We start from the raw sequence: 21837 nt of genomic DNA, 5'->3' as shown, positions 1-21837 counted from the left end.
CTTTGATTTTTAAGTTTAATTTGAATTTAGAAATATTTTCGGTTTCCGTGTTTCAAAAAACAAATAACATTTTTAAAGCAAAATCAACTGGTAGATATGAAGTGCAAGAAGAATAAAAAATGATCCCTCAATCTACAGCCTAACCTAGAAGGCTGATACAATTACTTTTAATACCAGCCATGATTGTGAGTCACTTGATCGAAATGATTAATGGTACTTACATTCGCTATCATTTTAATGGAGCCTCTACATCCAAATCCTGAACCACATTTTACATGTCTAAAAGGAATGTGTCACTGTCATAGAAATATGCCTTACACCCTGTAAAGTAATAGAACCTCATAATAATCATTGATGCTCTCTACACTGGAAGCGTTCGTTATGCCGACAAAAAGGGGTGTCACGTTCCATTTTGCACTGTACCTGTTTCAACAAACTCCATATCAACTTTCTTCTAATTTTATAATCAAAATTATGTTTAAATAAATGAATTAATTAAAGCTAGAGTATGCAATTTATACCAGAAGTATTTTTTTGTTATACAGGTTGAAAGTATCTTTGCATCCTGACAGCAATCAATAAATCGAGTGCTCTGATACAAAAAAATCTGATAATTTAAAAATCCACTATTTGTGGCAGTCACAGGCCTGTGAAAGGCCCTTCTAATCATTGCATTCGGCCTGAATGCAATGATTGGATGGCCAACCTGCTTGTCTAACTGCCCTTGCACTCAATGGCTTGAGATGGGGCGGGACAATCTGACTTTTGAACAACTGCAGGCAAAGGGGGTATTCAGAAAGCTGTTTTAAAACTATGTTCATTTTTGCAATTCCATTCGGTGGCACTAGTTTTGCAGAAATTACATACTCCAGCTTTAAAAAAAAAAAAAGAAAATATAACAATTAATTTTCAACATGATATTGTATTATTTTTTAGCAAATTAAGTACTTATATACAAACCTCACAGCACAATCCAAAATACAACATTGGCGTTATATTTAGTCAAATACACTACTGTAAAGTTATGCAATATTCACTGTAATACTATTACTACTAATAATAATAATAAATCAGTAGTAAATGTATTATACTTAAGCATCTAACATTTGTGATGCTCTGTTATACAGCACTTTATTTGACAAACGCCAATGTTGTATTTTGGATTGTGCTGTGAGGTTCTGTATATAAGCACTTCTTTTGATAAAAACAAAAAAATACAACATTATGTTGAAAATGTACTGTTATATTTTCATTGATACAATTTTTAATGAATTCATTTATTTTAAAGGGTAACTAAACCCTAAACCAACTTTTTTTAGTTAATGATCTGTAAGAATGGGGCTTTATTAGTACTGGTCATTGATTCAAGTAATTTTTTTGACATTTGTGTATAAAGTGTTTTAATTCTACAATATATGGTGTAAAAACGTCTGAGTGCTGCCCTCTTCAGGTTGAACGGTGGCTACTGCAGTTGAATTTTCCTATTGGCTGTTTGCGGTAGTTCGTGACGTAAGCGGTGAGAGCTGAGGTAAGCAGGTTCCAGCTCACCACGCCCTTGGTACGAGCTAGACACTGGCCCCATTCTCCCTTGCGCGGCTGCTTCGCTAGCATCGTCGGATGCCGATCGCGATGCGGGAGTTTGAGCCAGCGGCTCGAATTGATATGGCTCCGGCCCTGTGTCCACAGACAATTCACCCTCCTCCACTTCAGGTGAAGGTGGGGGAGAAAAGTCCTCGACTTCAAAAGGCCGCTCGTGGCAAAGCTACTTGCGTCACTCCAGTCACTCTCCATTTTCGAGTCTGACAGCAGCTGTCAATTAATCCGTCACTACGGGTCTCAGGTGCACGCCCCCCCCCCCCGCGGTTCGTCCCCTCTATCCCCGCTGGGGTCTGCCCACTTTTCCAGCATTTTTCAAATATTGCTAGTGGGTGGAATCAGACTCTGAGCAGGGGTTTAGTTACCCTTTAACACCATTTCAATGATAAAATGCAAATAAACAGTTGATATGGAGTAAAAAACAAGCAAACAAAAAAACAGGTATCGGACTCTGTAACGGCGAGTACCAAAAATGAAGTATTGTACTCGTACTCGTTCTCAAAAAAATGGAATCGAACATCCCAACTTAAAGCATAGTGCTGATCTTAGCGCTCTTAAAATGGGTGAAGATATGTGGTCATCTTAATAAAAAGTTAATATTTGAACTTAATATTTAAGATATTTTATTTATTGTTATACAATAACAATATATTATCCAATTAGGGGGTCCCTTGCAAAGCTTTTATCATATTTGGGTATCCTTCAAATTAAAAAGGTTTGAAAAAACCTGGTCTAGGGCACTGAAGTCACTGCCCTAGAGATCCACAGGGGAATTCCACTGGCACCATGAAAACATCTAGCTCATTCAACTACAACCTACTGCAGTACTCTAAAGCTCAAATCTGTGGATGCTAAAGGTATAGAGCTGTTCAGTTTGCCATCATAAAGCCCAGAATACAATTAGCAATTTCAAGCCACGGTTTCCCTCAGGAAATTCTAATGGGTTTTAAAATAGCGTTTTTAGATTTACGAGTAAAATAAGACCTGGGGTTACCCTTACTTAGAGACTTTTATGTTTTGTTCTAGATCATAAATTGCACACACTTTCCCTACTATATAGTATGCCAAAAACAGTACGCCAATGGAGTATTATGTCTGCATCCTCAGTATTTATGAAGCAGTAAGCGAAATACCCAGATGACCTACAATTTCTGGCGAGATTCAGAAGTGCAGATCAACTGGACACTTTACTATCCAATAATCCCTAGGGATTATGTCACATTCAAAACACTGGATTTAAAAGAACAGCGGTGAACTGCGAGTCAGGTGGCTCTTTTCAACATTAAGTGATATATACCAAGAAAAGTTGCATTCTTTATGAAATACAGTACATACTGTGACAGTACACAGTTTTTAACGCAGGGACAGTCATACCTCATGTTATCAACCAAGTTGATAACAATTTGTTACATATGGACAATGGTTGTCAGATTAATTAACCATCTTTCAGCAAGCATTTAAACAGTTTAAGTATATGACAAATTACATCTAATTAAGCGTAATCTTTACTTAGAATATGCATTTGTGCCATTATTACATTCACAGTTGATAACAACAAGAAATAATTATCATTATGAATATCCTTCAACGTTCCAATACTGACCAGAAAAGACACTCACCATTAACTAGTCCAGTGCCATTCTCCACTTTGCTTTTCTGAGCTCTCTTAAACTCTTTAAGAGAGAGGTACAGCACCCTGCGGACCACTCTCTCTTCCGACCATGGGATCCCATCGTTATCATCCTGCAGAAAGAAAATTATTGTTAACATCAGAGTTCTAAAAATGAAACAGATGACCCAAAACCACATTACAAGATTTCCAGCTGAAAAACAAAAAATAGCTAAAAACCAGCCTAAGGTGGTTTACTGGTCTTGGCAAACCACCAAGCTGATTTTCATTGGTCAGGCTTGTGAAAACCAGCTGGTCCAGGATGGATAACCAGCTAAACCAGTGAAGACCATCAAACCAACTTAGGCTGCTTTAATCTGGTCTTTTCAGTAAGAATGTGCTCTCTAAATAAACTGTTCAGGGTTAAAAGTTCAAACAACAATGAAAAAAGAGAATTAATAAATTACTGTAAAATATATTGAATGACAAACACTGAATGCGAACAAGTGAGGAAAAAACCCTCTTGTATTGTGAAACCAAAGAAAAGCTCTACAGACAGAGTAATAGGCTATAAATAGTAGAGTTGGCTGCGGCTTCTCAATCCCTGAACAATCAGCCAGCACGTGTCAGAAGCCTTTTATTACTGAATTCTCCAAAAGCAATCACAACACACACTCTCATTGTTAGCATAACATTTGTTCCCCACAGATTACCTAATGCGCTGTAATAACACATCTTCCAAACTGTAGCTGAATGCGAGATCTCACTTTATCACACATTTCTGTCAAAATGTCAAAACAAGTCTTTCATCCAATCTCTTATACAGGCATCTATTATAGGGTTAGTTCAACTAAAAAAGTTCATTCCAAACCTACATTACTTACAGTATTTTCTTCCATGGAACACCCAAAAAAATTATTAAATAAATAAAAGTGAAATTTCAATAATACTAAAGCTAATTTTTACCAAACAATGAAAGTGAATGGTGACTGAGGCTGTCACTCCTTAACATTCTACCTGACAATCTCCTTTTGTGGTCCACAGATAAAAGAAAGTCATGTGAGTTTGACATTCATGTGGGCCATTAAAAAATAACAGAATTCGATTTTTTTTTTAACTATCCTTTTAGATCTCATTAACATGTCGGCCGTAAACATGGAGAAATATACATGAACTTGTGTTTTAACACCATGAACAAATAGCATTCACCTATTTACCCAGTTTCCAACATTTTGGCTTAAGTATAACAAGTAAAACAGTGGGTTAAGCCCTCTGAAAGCAGCTCCATAGCATGACTGGCCAGGGGCCAAAACACAGAGGAATGCTGAGTAGTGAGGAAAACACCTTCAGACAGTTTAAATATATTACACATTTGATATATTTTGAGAACGTTTCCCACATACAGACTGTCACTACAAATCTATCTTCACATACAAGTTTATCTTTGGATCCTGAGAGCAAGAGTCGTTATAAGCTCGAATGCTCCCCTCCCCCAGTGAGAACAATGTGAAATTCTTGAGATGATTAGGACGATGTGAAGTGCTTGACCCCGGTTTAGGGACTCCTCATGGCACACGAAGAAAGTGCCACTCTCTAGGGAACTTCTTGTCGCCATGGAGACAGTCTTCCACAGGTCTATTAAAGCGGTTATGTTAAAGTCCCCATCAGGGTAAACTCAAAACACTCTGACATTTCACAAACAAGGGGCAAGCTGTATTATTTATGAGATTATGAAAGTGGGGTGCCAAAAAGAGACACCAAAAAGCAGAAGACGCTATCAATACATTGCCAGACAGAAAAGGACACCCTTCTCTAATAACAGATTTAGAAGCACAAAATAATCTCTTTGTTTTGAAGTAATTGTCTTCAATTTCATATTGAGGTATAAACCTGTGCACAAGTAAGATGCCACTCAGCATCATAAGAGACAAAAATATCTAAAAAGTAATTTAGGCAACTGGTGGAAAAATTGGTGGATGGAGGATAGATGCCAAATTCGCTGTTTTTATGCTAGCATAATTCATTTGCCAACTGTAAAACGAAATTTGCTTGCTTGATTCCACACACGCAGAACACAAAAATAAATGTTTTTATTAATATCCAGCCTGTGTTTTCAATGCAATTGCTTAAAAAGCAATTGCATTGAAAAGTATCATAAAAGTTTAATAAAAGTAGCCCATGTGGCTTAGTTTTGCATCATATTTCAAGTCTTCAGAAGCTATACATTAGGATTGGGTGAAACAACCTGAAATGTAAGTAGTTTCTCAATGAAAATCTTGACATCCATTAAGTGTTTATGAGTGCTGTGAAAGAAGCTTACAGTGAATCTGATGCAACCAGAACAATGCATTAATCACAGATAGCACATGAACACCAAATCTCCATAATCAATTAACCACATGATTCATGTTGCTCATTTAACTGCCTAAATCAATTCCTTTGTAATAACTACCACTTTTGTATCCTCTTAGAACCACATAATTTTGCTGTTTGTGTCAGGTCATCTAGCTTCAGGCTCAGTAGCTCTTATTGTGTCTGAAGTCATGAGGACAAATCTGTCACAGTAAGCACAAAGCAACTCTTTCAAGATCAACAACATTGTGGAGCGGAGGGGGGCGGGGCCGGGCTAGAATGTCCCCAATGTAACACGGTTAAGATGGGCAAGGAGGAGGCGAGAACCGGCTTGTCAATATAAATAATATTTAATTAAACTCAAAACGTCACCGGCCGCCTTTATCACTCGTGCGCCCCATCAGGCATATTGGGGACCGGGCGTGCGACATTCTAGCCTGGCCCCGCCCCCCTCCGCTCCACAAACATATAACCATAGAATTAGAGGACTTTGGCTCAGCATTACATGGGATATTTCGCCCAAAAATGAAAATTCTGCCACAACCACGTTCACTATGACATCACATTTGGATTCTATAATCAAAGATCAAGAAAGGCATCAAAATAACAAAAAAAGCAACCATACAACTGAGGACAAAGTCAAAGGCATAATGGCAGAATAATAAACTGTAGGCTGAGGCCTGTTGCACAGATGTAATTATTGTCTGTGGGTTTGATTTGCATACAGATATCTTGTCAAATAGCCTTTATCAAACATGATGGCTTTAATGAGCAAATTGGTCCTGCATGAACCGCAAAAGCTTGAATCCAAAAGCAGACTGCAGTCAGTGAATCCTTTACAGAAATGTTTCAATTAAAAGCTTTAATCACAAACACAACTTTTGCAAAGTCAGTGATTTAGACAGAGCTTGCCAGCATTAGTTGGGTCTATGAGCCCTGGTCCACACAGATCAAATTTAAACAGGGCAGCAAGAGCAGCAGGGCTGTTGGCCAGCCTGCCAACACATCAAATCTGACCTTGCTACCCATCTGTCTCAAACCAGTCACTGGCGACTCACACACACACAACACAAAACAGAGATCATTACTACTAATGTTAACAGAAGCAAGCTGGCATGAAAGGAAAAATAGATCTATTATTTACAAAGGCCCAACAGTGTGACATAAAGCCTACATCGGCTGGCCTATCAGCACAGTACACACTGGCAGATGATTGTAAATGATGTGACAGGCTGTGGAAATGTAACTCACATAAGCTTCTCAAATAAGCCATTCCACATGCCTCAATGTCACACATCCAATGCATCCACAAAGGGGAAAAATCACTAGCTCCAGTGACAACCTGAAATCTCTCCAGGTCTGAAAAGACATACGTACTGATGATGAATTTACAAGGGCAAAATCAGCCCTCCTCACAGATTAGTGAATCTGGTGTTAGAACAACTGTCAGAGTCATTTGTACAATGGCTTGACAACATAATCAACATGTTGCTACCGAATGTTCAAGAACCCTGACATCGACCCCATTCTGCCAAGTTCCTGACATGCGCCACCCCACATCAAACATTTTTACATCAATTCAAATGTGTTTACCTTTTCCTGTGGCACTGCTGATGCGCAGCAACATTAGAGACAGAGGTTCTGGTCCCGTGGAAGCAATCACGTTCATATAATCAATGGTGAGCACAACTGATTCAGAGGTGGTGATTTCCCTGTAAGATAACATTTTTACTCCACTGCCGCTTAGGTTTAGGGTTGGGGTTAGCGCGTATGGTTAATAAAATATGCATTCCTGTTGACTATATTACATAATTTACAACAAACTATAGCTTTTAGCACCATCCATTTTTCTTTTTTTATTACAAATATATAGCACGAGATTGAGAACATTCTCACATTACAACTCGCTTTTGGCGCCACTCTGTGGACCTAGGGCTGGGAGTTATTTCTGATTAATTAGAATTTGCATTTTAATCGATAAATCGAGATATTATACTGCAAAATATTGCAAATGCTATAGTTGGATACATTGTAAATCCACCAAAGGCTGAAAGAGAAAGAGAAAAATAATTTACAGCACTTGTCTTCATTCCTCTCCTGATTTGATCATCTGCACGTGTGTTGCACTCCAAATGAATGTGACAGATTAACAACATGGAGACTGAAATATTTTAATTTATTTTACATTTACACTCTGTTGACAACTTCCCCCTGTGGTGCATTTGTAAATTTTTCCTGCACAACTATGTTTCCTATAATGACAAGAACTTGGATTTCTCTAAACAGGTTGCAACATACAATTTGAAACATGTTGGAGTACACTTACAAGTCGAAAAAAAATATATATATCGAATAATAATCGATTAAATGTTTTTGCCATATCTTCCAACCCTAATTTCACCTGGAAACTGGAGCTAAGACGTGCCCATTCATTCAACAACACTTCCAGTTTTGGCCACTGGGGGCATTGGTTCCAATTTTGGTATGCATGGACTGATTTCAACTGATTACATTTTTTACATACTCTCATTGAATTCACAGTGGGATCAGTCTTGATTTTACATTATGCTTTGTGTATTCCCTAAGAACACCCCTTACCTGTGGTAAAATCACTGTAAAACACAAACACTAATAAAATACAGCACTGCTCAAAAAAGTGTACAATATATTATAATTATCAGAATAAACAATTCTTACACCTAGTCATATAGTACATTAGCCTAACTGTAGACTGTTTGTGAGAAATGTACCAACTTTACACATTAAAGCTAAAGTGTGTAACTTTTTCTTCTCCTATCCCAGTGTTTTCTGCAGAGACAACTGTAAGTATGCCATTCATGGGGTAATTTTCTCTCTTGTCACTGTTGCGCTATAAAATTCCTCTGTTTATTTTGAGTGACCCATCCAGTTCAACAAGACAACATTAACTCAACCTGTAGTGTGAGTTTGGGGCCGAACTATCTGGTTGTTTGACCAACAGCAGATGGGGGGCATATTCGACAATGTTTATTTTTGTTTATTTCAATTCCATTTGGTGGTTCTAGAAGCACAGCCATTACACACTTCAGCTTTAATACAGAATGTGCCATCTCAGGTAAGTTTATCATTAACTGCCTGTAACTCAACTCAACAAATTAGAATTGATCAGGAACCTTTGAGATATTTAACCTTGATTTTACCATTGAATTACTTATTGCAAAAATTAGCATTTTAGCAGAATTGTGTATGCTGTATTCAGATGAGAACCAACAGAAAAATGTTTTGTTCTCTCTGACAATCTCTCATCTCTTTGTTACAGCATGCACAATCCCTAAGATAAATTCTGAAAAACACTGGGGATTAATTTTCCTGAGCTGTACGCAAAACTGCAGAGCCACAGAATCCTCTTCTACTTGCTGATCTTTCACACTTGCACTGCATAAAAAATGTTTAGTCGTTTTTGGTTTATAAATGTCTAAATCTAGTGTTCAGCTCTGTGCAATGCAATCTTCGGGCTCTGTTCTTCATTATCTCTGACTGCACTCAAGGGAGTCCCCACAATCAAGTTTGCAACACTATATCCTATAGGTTTGCTTATCAAGGACACTTTGTTTCCAGTGACAGCACCCTCTACACGTTCACCTTGCTGTGAAGACAGATTGCTGCAGACAGAGCCAAGAAAGCACAGACCCACCCTATGAAAATCCCCTCTCTCGTCATGACAACAGTAGAATGCCAGAGCAAACCTGGCCGCTTGATCATATGCACCTCCTTCTCTCTCCATACATATCAGCAGGCTTAAACAGCATGCCTTGTACTGGGTACTTTTCAAACAAACTCAGCACTGGTGATACTTCAAAGCAGACATGGTGATCCAATGCAATGGTTGAGAGTGGTATAAAAAAAAATTGCTACAAGCATGAGAGACAACAGCTGCAAATGGAGTCACGTTGCACTAATTTTTCATTCATTTGGGGATATGAAATGAAGAGTAAATATATCGCTTATATGTTAAGAATGCTGTACAGCAGTGTATTAACATTCTGTAAGAAAGGCTGGCAGCAGTAAACAAACAGAAACCCATTTGAACCCAATACTGCAACCAAAAAATTATTTGAATTGTGCTGCATTCTTTAAATACTTCATATGGGACAATTAACAGAATGATCTGTTTAGAAAACAAATTAAAGAGCCTTTAAATCACTTGAACCCATCCCATAGATATCTCCTGATAATAACGACCTCCTGATAATAACAATGCAGTAAAAACTGCACCCAGTTCAGCAAGCCGTTTCTAAGACCGTATGTCTCTGTGGAGTTTGGGATCACTGCATCAATTACAGCACAGCTGGACATGTCAAAAATGGAGGCATAAAGCAGCTATTACAAGTTTCCTGCAGTTTTTATGTCATCCTTTGTTTTATTGGGGAGCTATAACACAGCCACAAAATTTCATGACATAGATAAAGTGCAATAAAAGTGAGGTTGTACAGAAATTTTATTGATCAGTTCCTGACTAATTTATCAATTTATCACAGCTGAAAATGACTTATTTATATGTTGTAGAAAACTATCGTGGTCATGTATTATCATAATTAGAGTACAAATATAGGCTATAAGTATACAGTATAATATATATATATATATATATATAATTTTCAAAGTGTCATGAGATAAAGTTCAGGAAAAAATCACCTGTATATATGAAAGAAATTAGACTGTGAATCAATAGCACATGACACCATTTGCGAAAGTCTGCTGTTACCATGTTAAATTACCATTATGAGTATTTGGTGGCACTTTATTTTAGTGTCATTGTTTCACATGATGCATGTTACTAATTAATTAATATATAGTAATAGCACTCAGCTCTACAAATTAATTACATAGCAGACACATGTAGTTCATTAGGGTAACTCATTACTTGCGATGTGTAAATTCACATGTAACATGAACACTGGAGTATAAAGTGTGACCTAGTTTCCCCTAGGCCCTATAATTTCAAACCAAATTAGTCATCATACATACAGTGTTGAGTGTAATGCATTACTAAGTAATTAAATGACATTTTCATTGAAAAAATAAGGGATTACTCCTAATTTAACGCTACCCCATTCAACTATTTGGCCAGTTTGTTAAATAATTTATTTGATTTTATATGATTTATTTGAAAGAATTAAAAGAACAGCTTCATGTCTATCCTTGTATTTTTCATCTGGTCGAGGTTGATAAGGGTAATTAGTAATAAGTAATGCAATTACTTTTCAGAAGAATAAATAGTACAGTAATCTAATTACACTGTAGAAAATGTAATTAGTAGTTAGAAATCAATAACTTTCAATAAAGTAACTTACCTAACACTGCATACATCATATGAAAGTAGATCAAATCTCTGGATCTGATCTGAGATATAGAGTATAAAGCCAATGAAAGAAGTGAAAACAGACTGTGATGGATTGAACAGCCACTCTGTCTAAAAACTTTTCACGTATGCCCTAAATTGCTCTACAAAACAGACTATAATTTATTAGTTATTGTGACAAGTGTCACAAGAATTGCTGGGACACTTCTCTTGCAGTCTTATGGAGTGGATCAAAGGGCTTTGCTCAAAAGAGTAATGAAAATATATGTAATATAAATAGATTAGAAAATACATTTTTATGCATTTTTTTGGCAGACGCTTTTATCCAAAGCGACTTACAGTGCACTTATTACAGGGACAATCCCCCAGGAGCAACCTGGAGTTAAGTGCCTTGCTCAAGGACACAATGGTGGTGGCCGTGGGGTTAGAACCTGTGACCTTCTGATTAACAGCCCTGTGCTTTAGACACTACGCCACCACCACTCTGGTGGTGCAGCTTTTTAGTTAACAGCCAAACTTTTGAACTGTGAGGCTACCCCACTAAACCAGTTATTCAAGATGTGCTATAACACACCGTTTTTCTAGATTGAACTAAAAATTATATAAAGTCTATGCTTACATTATTTTGACTTGCCAGTGTTTGTAAATGTAGCACTAACCAAAAGTGGGTCAGTGTAGCATAGGCTTTAGCTCTCCATTACTGTGCGAAGCAAATTGATGGCAAGGATGAGTCTGAGAGAGCTAAACATATATCAAATATCTTTGACTACTGAGGCCAAAGAAAATGTGTGAGACATAAGAGCTTACAGTTTAGATGGCCATCTCTGGCATGTGAGATCTGTGTTCACTGTAAATATAGAGCAATATAGGAAAATGTTTGCTCTGTTGTCACATTAAATAGATTTGTTTTCATATAGCACCATAGAGACAACGAGAGCATTTAATAGTTATGTGATCTATTTATCAATTTGCAATTCATGTTCAAGAAATTACAATAATCCACAGATGTATGCTGTGACCTCACCTAATCCAGAATAACATTACATAATACTTTAAAAAAGAAAGAATGAGATCAGTTTAGATTGCTTTGTGGGAACTGTAACAAAGCAACTACTGTGTAAATACAGGCCAGTTTTCAATCCATGGTATATCAACTCTGCGGCTGATTAATACAGTCCTAATCTCAAGTCTCTTGATTCCTGTGTTGATTTAATAACCAACCACATCCTGTTTGGCAAGTGAGAAGAAATAACATAAAACATTCTGAGTCTCAATATGCAGTTCGTCAAAATGTGCTATTTATATTCATGGGATTGCTTTTCAAAAACACTAGAGATTTTTTAGCTTAGACATAAAATTGCATTTATAATGCACCATGTTTGATTTCTTGAACTATAAAGTATAAAAAACTAAAAGTTTTTGTGCTTGTAAATGATATCGACTGCTTAAAGGGACAGTTCACCCATTAAAGAAAACCATGTCATTCTTTACTCGCCCTCATGTTGTTCCAATCCTGTAGGCTTTCTTCCGTGAAACACAAAATGAGATGTTTGGCAGAATGTTTAGTCTAAGTCACCATTCACTTTCATCACATGAGAAAAAGATGCAATCAAAGTGACAGACTACCTGACATCCTTTGTGCTACGTAGAAGAAAAAAGTAATATGGGTTTGGAGCAACATGAGGGCGAGTAAATAATGACATGGTTTTCATTTATGGGTGAACTGTCCCTTTAGGAACTAGGCTTGCTTGAGTGTGCTTCAGGCTCCTGCAACAGACAGTGACAGGCTCCTTCACAAGTTCAAAATATTAGCAACAGCAGCTGTATTTGATCCATGCTGCAATGAATTACAGTGACTTCCATCTAAAGCTAGAGTAGAGAGCTTTATAAATTAATCTTTATAGTCAAACGCTCCATTCCCAGCCACATTTATCTGAAAACCTGACCTTGTACCTCTAGCTGCACACACTTTTTTCATTCTGAGGGTGTTTTTGCGACAAAATGTAAATTATGGGGGCATTTTTGTCACTATAACACCCCCCCAATTAATTTCTGACCCTGATCTAAATTTTTCAAAGCACACAGCCACTGTTGGCATATTCTAATATGCCCAAGATTATCATAATCTTACCCAGTCAAAATTATGTTGAATAAATATAAGCAGCAGTAGCATGCCTTAACAGGTTCAGATATTTCTCATCTATTCTTAAAAAGTAAAGTAAAAATTAAACAAATAAATAGGTTGCAAGAAGTTTAAATAACTTTTTTAAATAACAAAATTTAAAATAATCTTTACATTTTAGAGGTTTGAATGTCACTGATCAGGATGGAATGAATCTGACATCAAATATGGGTCAACCAAAAGTAATCAACAAAACAAACAAATCTCACACTATTACAATGTTATATTAAAAACTGGATGCTGCTTCACCTAATTCAGTAAATAAAGAGCTCAGCAAAGAGTTATCAATTGTATTTTGATTATTGGATTTGATGACGGCCGGGTTGGAGTGTTTGAACTAAAATAGAAGCACCTGATAAGAAGAGACCCGAATAGAGGGTCAGTAGGGTACTAATAATTAGCATATTCTGTTTGCAATAAAGATGTCAATATTGCCAGCACCATTTAACCAGAGGCCAGAGATATGCTGCCCCTACTGCAGTACAAACATCAACACGATTTGAATAGCTAAATTTGTGTGACACTGAAAAGCCGACGCACAGAGAGAATTTCTTGACCGCAAAAACACACGTCCACAAACTGACCACGCTGTAACCGACCCCTTCAACACGGTGTTTCCCGTCGTCTCACGGCACATCGACTACTGTAACTATATAACAACACTGACAGTCGAAATCAACATAGCAACATGTCACAGACAACGGAAATACGAAATGTAACAAGGAACACTTCGAAAGCCGAATGCAATATGTGGGTCAACAGCAAGATTCCCACCGTCCAGTCTGTCCTTAAACCCAAATTCAAAGTCGTTAGCTAGTTTCCTAGCTGGTCGTTTATAAACATTTGACCCAATTCCGTCACCATAACAGATGACAGCCTAACACGGGGGCAATAAATATGTGGTTAGTGTAAATAAAAGTGTTCTATTGATGCAGCTTGCGCTGAATCTCATGGTCACGCGACGAGTAATCAAGATGATTAAATGCCAAATCTCCACTTACAAATTTCTTTTGTATGATATTTCTCTTCGGCCTTTCCCTACTCATTTTGCTCTCAAGAATTCATTAAAGGTCAGACGGCCACATCAAGTCTGATTAAAAAAATATTTCCGTTGTTGTTGTTGTAGCATGTGATTATTTAAATCCCTGGAAGGAATATGTCGAAGTAGGCAGGGAATGTTTTATCTCGGTTGGTGCTGCCTCTCTTCTTTCACAGCTCAGGACACGAACGAGGTATAAAGGATCCAAATCTAAACATCCGTGACGATTAAAAAAGGATCGATGCAAAAAAACCACCACGGCAACATATCCACTGAAAGAGCTGGTGTAGCCAGTCTTCCATTTGAACGCTATCTCGGCTCTCCGCACCACATTCTTGCAGTCAAAATAAAAGCCACATTTGAGCTTCTACTCTCGTAGGATATACTGTTTCGTTAAATGTTACATTTATGCTAGAGCACAAGAGGCAAACACGCCAAACTGAAAAATCTGGAGTTGCGTTTTGGCTGCCGCTGTGCTCCCTCATATTGTGTGAACTCAATGGCACCGATGTTAATGAGACCTTGTGTCGTCTTTCTTGAGGCTCCGTCCTATCACTCACCGGGCACGTTTAGCGGCACATTTGAAAAGGCTGGTGCAAATAGGCTAATATATAAAACTTTACCAGTTTTGTTTTTTGTCCACTGAATTAAACCTGTGACGAAATACAATGCGTATCTACTGTCAACAGATTATTGTACTCACTGTAAGAAGATCCAAAAGTTGAATGTCTGCATTAAAATATTTCTACCATGTAGGTATATATAAATGACAAGTTTTTGTTTTTACCATTAAATGTCAATGGGATTGTAGTCATGTTTATGAACAGTTAATTATATTAAAAAATGTTTTTTAAAAAGGAACCAAATATATTAATGTGTTTAAATGACCTGCATCTGGTCAAAATGCAATGCCAATAGCTTAAATTAAAAAATTATTCATAAATGAACATATAAACAACATAAATCCCTTATAATTGACATGCAACTCCCACTTTATGACAGTCGCACTTTCGAATTGAATAAACATCTTCAAAAATACAATCAACAATTTTGGAAACGCACACCACAGAATGCATATACTCTGCCAATGATGGTGAATTCAAGGAGTCCATAAGGATTATAGCAACCCCTCTCTGGGATAATCCAAGGATTTCTAAAAATAAAACCCCTGATTAGCAATGAGTGTTGAGACTGATGGGGTACTTTCTCTATTAATTTGTGAAATATGTGTGTGTATTTAATTTGAATAAGACAACAGGGAAAACTTTTGTAAAAAAAAAAAAAAAAAACTAAAAAAAAGTAAAGATTTGTGTCGCTACTACTTTGCAATTCTGTTAGATGTGTCTCACAATGTACTTCTCCACAACACTGGGGATACTGTATAAACTGTTCTTGATACATAAGGGTGAAAATTGAGCTTTCAAAGCATCTATGCGCAAAACCATGTTTCTTTAGTTATAGATTTATCCTCTTTATTTTTTTTTTGGCAGGAGAGCTCTGAAAAGGTAATACAGATGGTATATTTCTACGATTGTCCTGCCGAAGAACTGGTAGTCTGTTCTTTGTCTTCTACCAGGAAAGTGCATGAGAAATTCTATCATTCAGTCAGAGCCTGAAGGCAGATAGGTCTCTTTAATTGGAACAGGGTTAAAAATATCTCTAGATGTATATCACAGCACAAGTACCCATTTCATTATAGCAGAGACTTTTGGTCAGAGATGCAAATGCCAAGGACAGAAAAACTAAACTGAAAAAACTTTTGGGATCTAAAATATTAATTCACAATGCCCTTAAAGTACAAACAAGTCATGAAAATCAAACTTCCTTTTTTCAGATAAGATATGCATTTTAAGATTTCACAGTATTATACTACAATTCACTACCAATTACTGTTGATAGTGTTGATACATTAGTCATAAATAATGAGACAAAATGTACATTAATGAACATAGATGGCTGTGTGTTTTCTATTTATGACCTTTTGTTTATTTGAGTTTGTAAAGGAGGACCGAGTCGGTTGTTGCACCCTTTGTTTTGTTAAATCACATGAACGTGTAAAGTCTGCAAGAGCTTGTCCTGTATTTTCTTCTGGTTAGTTTAGAAAAATAGGGTTTTAAGTAGACTATGAATGCTGTAATTCACTAATAATGGGGCACACTGCTGGAGGGGAATCAATTTATCACTTTAAAACATGATTGTCCCTGGGGCCAAAGTCAGTTGTGAAGACTAAAACATTGAAGGGAAGTGCTTAGCAGAACCAAAGATTTTAGTGTCTTGCCAACCAAATCAAACCCTCAAGAAAGTAGTTTTATACAAATATAGGACACGATTTAAGTTGGTAGAGATGGATCTGCTTTAGACACCATACTTTTACTGCATCCACTCCACACAGCATATTATGCATTATGGACCTTTATTCTTGCACATTGTCAACTGTAGCAGATGGATTTGGTGTATTCAGCTTGGATCAGCCAATCCAGGACACCCAGTGAACAAAATTATGCCACAATTGCCTATACAGGATAGATAAGAAATTCCTCTAGTGTCCTGTCAAATGTTAAGTTAAATTACATTTGATAATAATATAATATGCTTGCTTGTCAGGAATTTGGAAAATGCATAACATATTAAATTATTTGGTTGTTGATTTCTAAACCTCTACACATGGTCTGTAAAACAGATGGAGTCTGCAGGAAAGCTGGAGCACTACTATTGCTAATAAATACTGTGCTGGAATTAATGCTATGGCCCTTACAAAGCCTACAACACACAGTTTCTTTCATTAAATGCAATTTTTCTTAATAATTTGTATTTAATTGTCATATTTTAACAAAATAACCCTTTATATGCTTGGTTCTTAAGAACAAAATCATTGCTTGCGATAGTATTATAGTATCATAGCATTGTGAATCTACTGAGACTTTGTGAATGAGGCTGTTTTTGACTAAATATATTCAAGGTTTGTTAATAAACATTTTAAGTAATGTGTAATAATAAAATTGCAGGTTTAATATAAGTAAAACTCAATCTATAGCATTAGTGGCATTTGTGATGATTTCCACAAAAAGTAATTACTCATCCCTCTTTTTTTTCTCCCCAGATTGGAATTCCCAATGCACTCTAGGTCCAAGTCGTCCTCAATCTGGGTGGCATAGGACGACTCTCAGTTGCCTCCTCATCTGAGACCGTCAATCCACGCATCTTATCACGTGCCTTGTTGAGAACTTTACAAAGGAGACGTAGTGCATGTGGATGCTTCAGGCTATTCTCCGCGGCATCCACACACAACTCACCACATGCCCAACCGAAAGCGAGAACCATATTATAGCGACCACGAGGAGGTTACCCCATGTGAATCTACCCTCCCAAGCAACTGGGCCAATTTGGTTGCTTAGAAGACCTGGCTGGAGTCATTCAGCACACCCTGGACTCGAACTCCCGACTCCAGGGGTAAAAGCCAGCATCAATACTCACTGATCCAGCCGCCAAGATTGTGGCTATACTTTTGAAACGGTGAGTATTTTTAAATTTTCAGATTGGCCACACACACTTGAAAGGGCCTCAATGTAACCCAGATTTTTGCTTTTTTTTAAAGTCTAAATTATTTTTTGTGGTAATCAACCTCATCCCATAAATGCTGTTGATTGAGCTTAAAGAAATAGTTCACCCAAAATGTTTAATTATCTCATAATTTACTCATCCTCATGCCATCCCAGATGTGACTTTCTTTCATCTGCTGAAAAACAAATTAAGATTTTTAGAAGAATATTTCAAATCTGTAGGTCCATTCAATGCAAGAGAATGGTGGCCAGAACTCAGAAGGTCCAAAAAGCACATAAAGGCAGCATAGAAGTAAATCATACGACTCCAGTGATTAAATCCATAGAGCTGAGACATTCTCTTGAGAGTGAGGGTAAATAAATGCTGAGAAATGTTTAAATTTGAAAATTTTATTGAACCCCTAATATTCCTTTAGATGCCCTGTAACATTGTTAATATGGTGATAGAAAAGATACAAGTCACAGCTGTCATTGAGACCAAGATTTTAGTAGCTAAATAGTAGCCTATAAACCTTTAAGTAGATATACAATCATGAACTATTAACCAAAAGATGCTGGTATGATATTCTCAAAGGAAAGCACATGATAGACCTTGGCCATCATTTGGAAAACATTCGTGATTTAAGTACCTTATACAATTTATTTAAAACAAATTTGAAAAGTTTACCATAGTGTAGAAATACAAACACGAAGCAGATGTCAATTCAACCGATATATGTACTTATTCTTGTGAAAAATGTGACAAGTTATGATTTGTCAATCGTGGGCTTTTAACACCCCCTTCTGGTTATTTGAAAGACTATCAACTCTTATGGCCTCGGATGTAGTAGTAGTAGACATGAGAAAACAACAACTAACCGTTGATTTGGAAACAGTTTAAAGTTGCACGTTACCGACAGACAGTGCCTGAGTTTTTGGATAATCTTTACTTCCACGTCAGTGATTTTCAGAATGCCACCTTTGATCTTAATAGATGAAATGATACTAGATTTGTCTGGGAGACAAAATACCAACATTCATTGTAATAATAATAATATTTCAGAGGAAAGTAAGGCAAGTAGAGGACAGGATATTAAAGACAATCCAGACATTCTGGAAAAGCGAAATCCCTCTGGAGATACAACAGATGTGATATTCACAATGTCTGAAATGAAGCGAACCCTTGGGGCCATAAAGCAATCATCCCCAGAATTGGATGATGTGTTATGTAATGATTAAGCATCTGTCAGACCTTTCACTCAGCATAGTGTTAAAACCTTTTAATAAAGTATGGGAAGCAGGGAAAATTCCTGCATCGTGGAAGCATGGAGTAATAATACCGCTTGAAAAGCCAGGAAAGGATCAATCAAATCCCAGTAGCCATAGGACAATTGTACTGACATCTAATATAAGGAAGCTGATGGAATGGATGGTAACGTATAGGCTAAATTATGTTTTGGAAAGTAAAAAATCTCTCCATATCAAAGTGGATTTAAATGAGGTCGAAACACAATGGATGTTATTTTGTGTCTGGATTGGAGTCAGCTATTAGAAAAGCACAAGTATATAAAGAGGTTAGTGACTGGAGTGATTTTTGATATAGAAATGGAGTATGATATGTTGTGGAAAGAGGCACTCCTAATTAAACTGTTCTATGGACATAAAGGGTATGTATAACTGGATCATGGACTTCTTTTATAATAGAAAGAGTGGGATCCTCATACTCCAAAACATATAATAAATAACGGTACTCTGCAGGGTAGTTTCTGCTGTCCTATATTTTTTTAAACAATGATAATTATATTTTTGGACAAGTAAACACAGAAATTGGCAAATCACTGTATGCAGATGACGGAGCTATATGGAAACATGGTCATAACATCAAACACATCATCAGAATAATGCAAGAGGCATTTCATAAAATTGTCTATTAGTACAAAAAACATATGCTTTACAAAAAGGCCCAAAGTGCCATCAGTGAGAATAATGATGTATAGTCAAACACTGGAACAAGTCCAGGTAATAATATGGGGTGTGGTTGGATACAGGGTTGTCATTTGTAGTACATATTCAAAAGTTAACAACCAAATGTAAAAAAAAAAAAAAGGTATAAATATATTAAGATGTCTGGCAGGTTTGGATTGAGGAGCAAGACCAGTGATAAGGCCATCCTCAGATTATGGGAGTATAAATAATACAAGCACAGGCAATGAGAATATGTTGTGGTGGTTTTAGAACATCTCCAGTCCCGCCAATTCAAGTGGAGATGGGAGAAATGTCGCTGGACTTCTGAAGACATAAATTGACTATGGCCTATTGGGTTTCAATTAGAGGTTGTACAGATAATCATACTGTGAAAAAAAATATATTAGAGGATTGCTGGGAACATGGAAACAACAAAGTCACAAGTGTTGGTTGGACTGCAGGTAGAAAGGCTCAGGAAATGGGTCTGACAAGTATGGAGATTAGCCCCACTATTGTTTGGTCTGCAATACACCCATTGTTGTTTACAATGCCAAATGTATATCTGCAGCTACAGGAAATAATCAATAAAATACCATGTGAGATTTAAAATGAGGTTGTGGTTAGACAATTTATAAACCAGAAATATTTGTTAGTATTACAGAAATATACTGATGGTTCAAAGGACCCTATTTCTGATCATACAGCATCAGCAATATCCATCCCACATTTTCATATTCAGCATTGGTAAGTCTGGCAATTGGGCAGCCATCATGATATAGTCTGTGAAATTCTACAAAGCATATCAAGAAATGTACAGACTATGCACGGTCACATACTTATTATGGGTACCTGCTCGTGTAGAGATAGAAGAGAATGAAGCTTTAAAACATCAAGCGCTAGATTCAGACATCACACTGGGTAAAGCAGGATTAAAGGGTCGGTTATGAGTGTTTGCTGTTTCACCATTTGTTGCGCTGCATAAAGCTTTTTCAGTGCTGGTGTCACAAATCGACATTATGTTGAAGTTCAGGTTGCAAAGAGGAGTTAATTTGATTACACGTGATATATCCAGATTGGTTTTCACCATTTCAAAGTTTCAGTGCTTAATAATATGTGAGCCCATTTTTCTCCCTTTTACTCTGGTGTGTAAACAATAATCACACGAGTTCAATGCTTCATTTAAAAGCATTCTGAAAAAGTCCTATAAACCGTAGCGTTCGCGGCCTCATGGAAAGTGAAGCCCGGGCAGAATTGCGCATTCTCCTTTTATTAAGAATAGTCCTGTTGTGTTGCAGGCAGTGACAGAGATTCTTTTCATTCAGATTTGTGATTTTATCATTTGAAGATATATGTATTGTGCTATTCAAGGCTCATAGCCCACTGTGCACTTTATTCCCTGCTAATCTGAGATTGTGTTTGGCGTAGGCTATCCATGGCAATAAACATTCTCGACTCCCGACAAATAACAGAATAACTGTTCGTGAACACTCACGGTTAACCAAATATTACAAAAGGTTTACCGTGCACATATGTAGGATTTTAAAGCACTTTGGCTTTATCATTAAATGCATGCATGACATAACCAATTTAAAGCCCTCTGTTGCACGAATTCTGTCGCTAATGAATTTAAACCATCAGCTTTGTTCACAACCAGGGTAAACTGCACCTTATCTTTGTGTTCGGGGGCGTTTTGTAAATCAGACGCTGTTCTCTGTAGGCCTAGTCCATCAAAAAACGCGCTGCACCTGTGAGACGCAGATTCCTAGAGCGGTCACTCCAGTGCCTGTGCTCGCGCTGTACAGCACACAAACGCCTCGCCTTCGACTGCAGTTAGTGGAGGGCTGAAATAAACGCTGTCAAGTCGGACAGTTCTCACTTCTCGTAATGGATCAGACACCTTCGAGATCAAAGACATATGTCGCGGGATTCACGTTCTTACGCTGTTGATTTTTCTTATGTTTTATTGGCGGATCGCAATTTAGTGCATTACCGCCACCTGCTGTTGTGCGCTGTTGTTGATAAAGTGAATAGGCTATGATTTAAATTCTGTTTCTTTAAAATTAAAATAAATATGATGCAAAAGACACTCAATGTAAATGTTGTTTTTCTACTATATAGGCCTACGTGTATTTTCATCTATTTTCTAATGAATAAAGACATGTGTTTTAGGCTATTTCAGAAATATGATAACATAGGCATATAGGCTATCCCATT

General features: G+C 37.0%; 1 protein-coding gene across 2 annotated transcripts in view; it reads right to left on the bottom strand.

Annotated features, from left to right (window-relative positions):
* The window catches only part of LOC127657881 (protein Jumonji-like), a 62366-nt gene extending 40856 nt beyond the window's left edge, over positions 1 to 21510 (bottom strand). Inside the window, exons 1-2 of one of the 2 annotated variants that reach the window (XM_052146845.1) lie at positions 21290 to 21510; positions 3216 to 3339 (exon numbers count right to left, since the gene is read on the bottom strand). Coding sequence is in view for 1 of the 2 variants with exons in the window: in XM_052146844.1 (XP_052002804.1) it covers positions 3216 to 3339; positions 14082 to 14126 (169 nt within the window). In the remaining variant the exon portion in view is untranslated. Of the gene's footprint in view, positions 1 to 3215; positions 3340 to 14081; positions 14600 to 21289 lie in introns of those variants that run through there. The other variant, XM_052146844.1, reaches the window with a different exon arrangement.
* Between the last annotated feature and the right edge of the window lie 327 nt (positions 21511 to 21837).

Source organism: Xyrauchen texanus, chromosome 17 (genome assembly GCF_025860055.1).
Source record: "Xyrauchen texanus isolate HMW12.3.18 chromosome 17, RBS_HiC_50CHRs, whole genome shotgun sequence".
Lineage (NCBI taxonomy): Eukaryota > Metazoa > Chordata > Actinopteri > Cypriniformes > Catostomidae > Xyrauchen > Xyrauchen texanus.
Note: the sequence above shows the minus strand (reverse complement) of the source record. Positions and strands in the feature narration are given on the sequence as shown.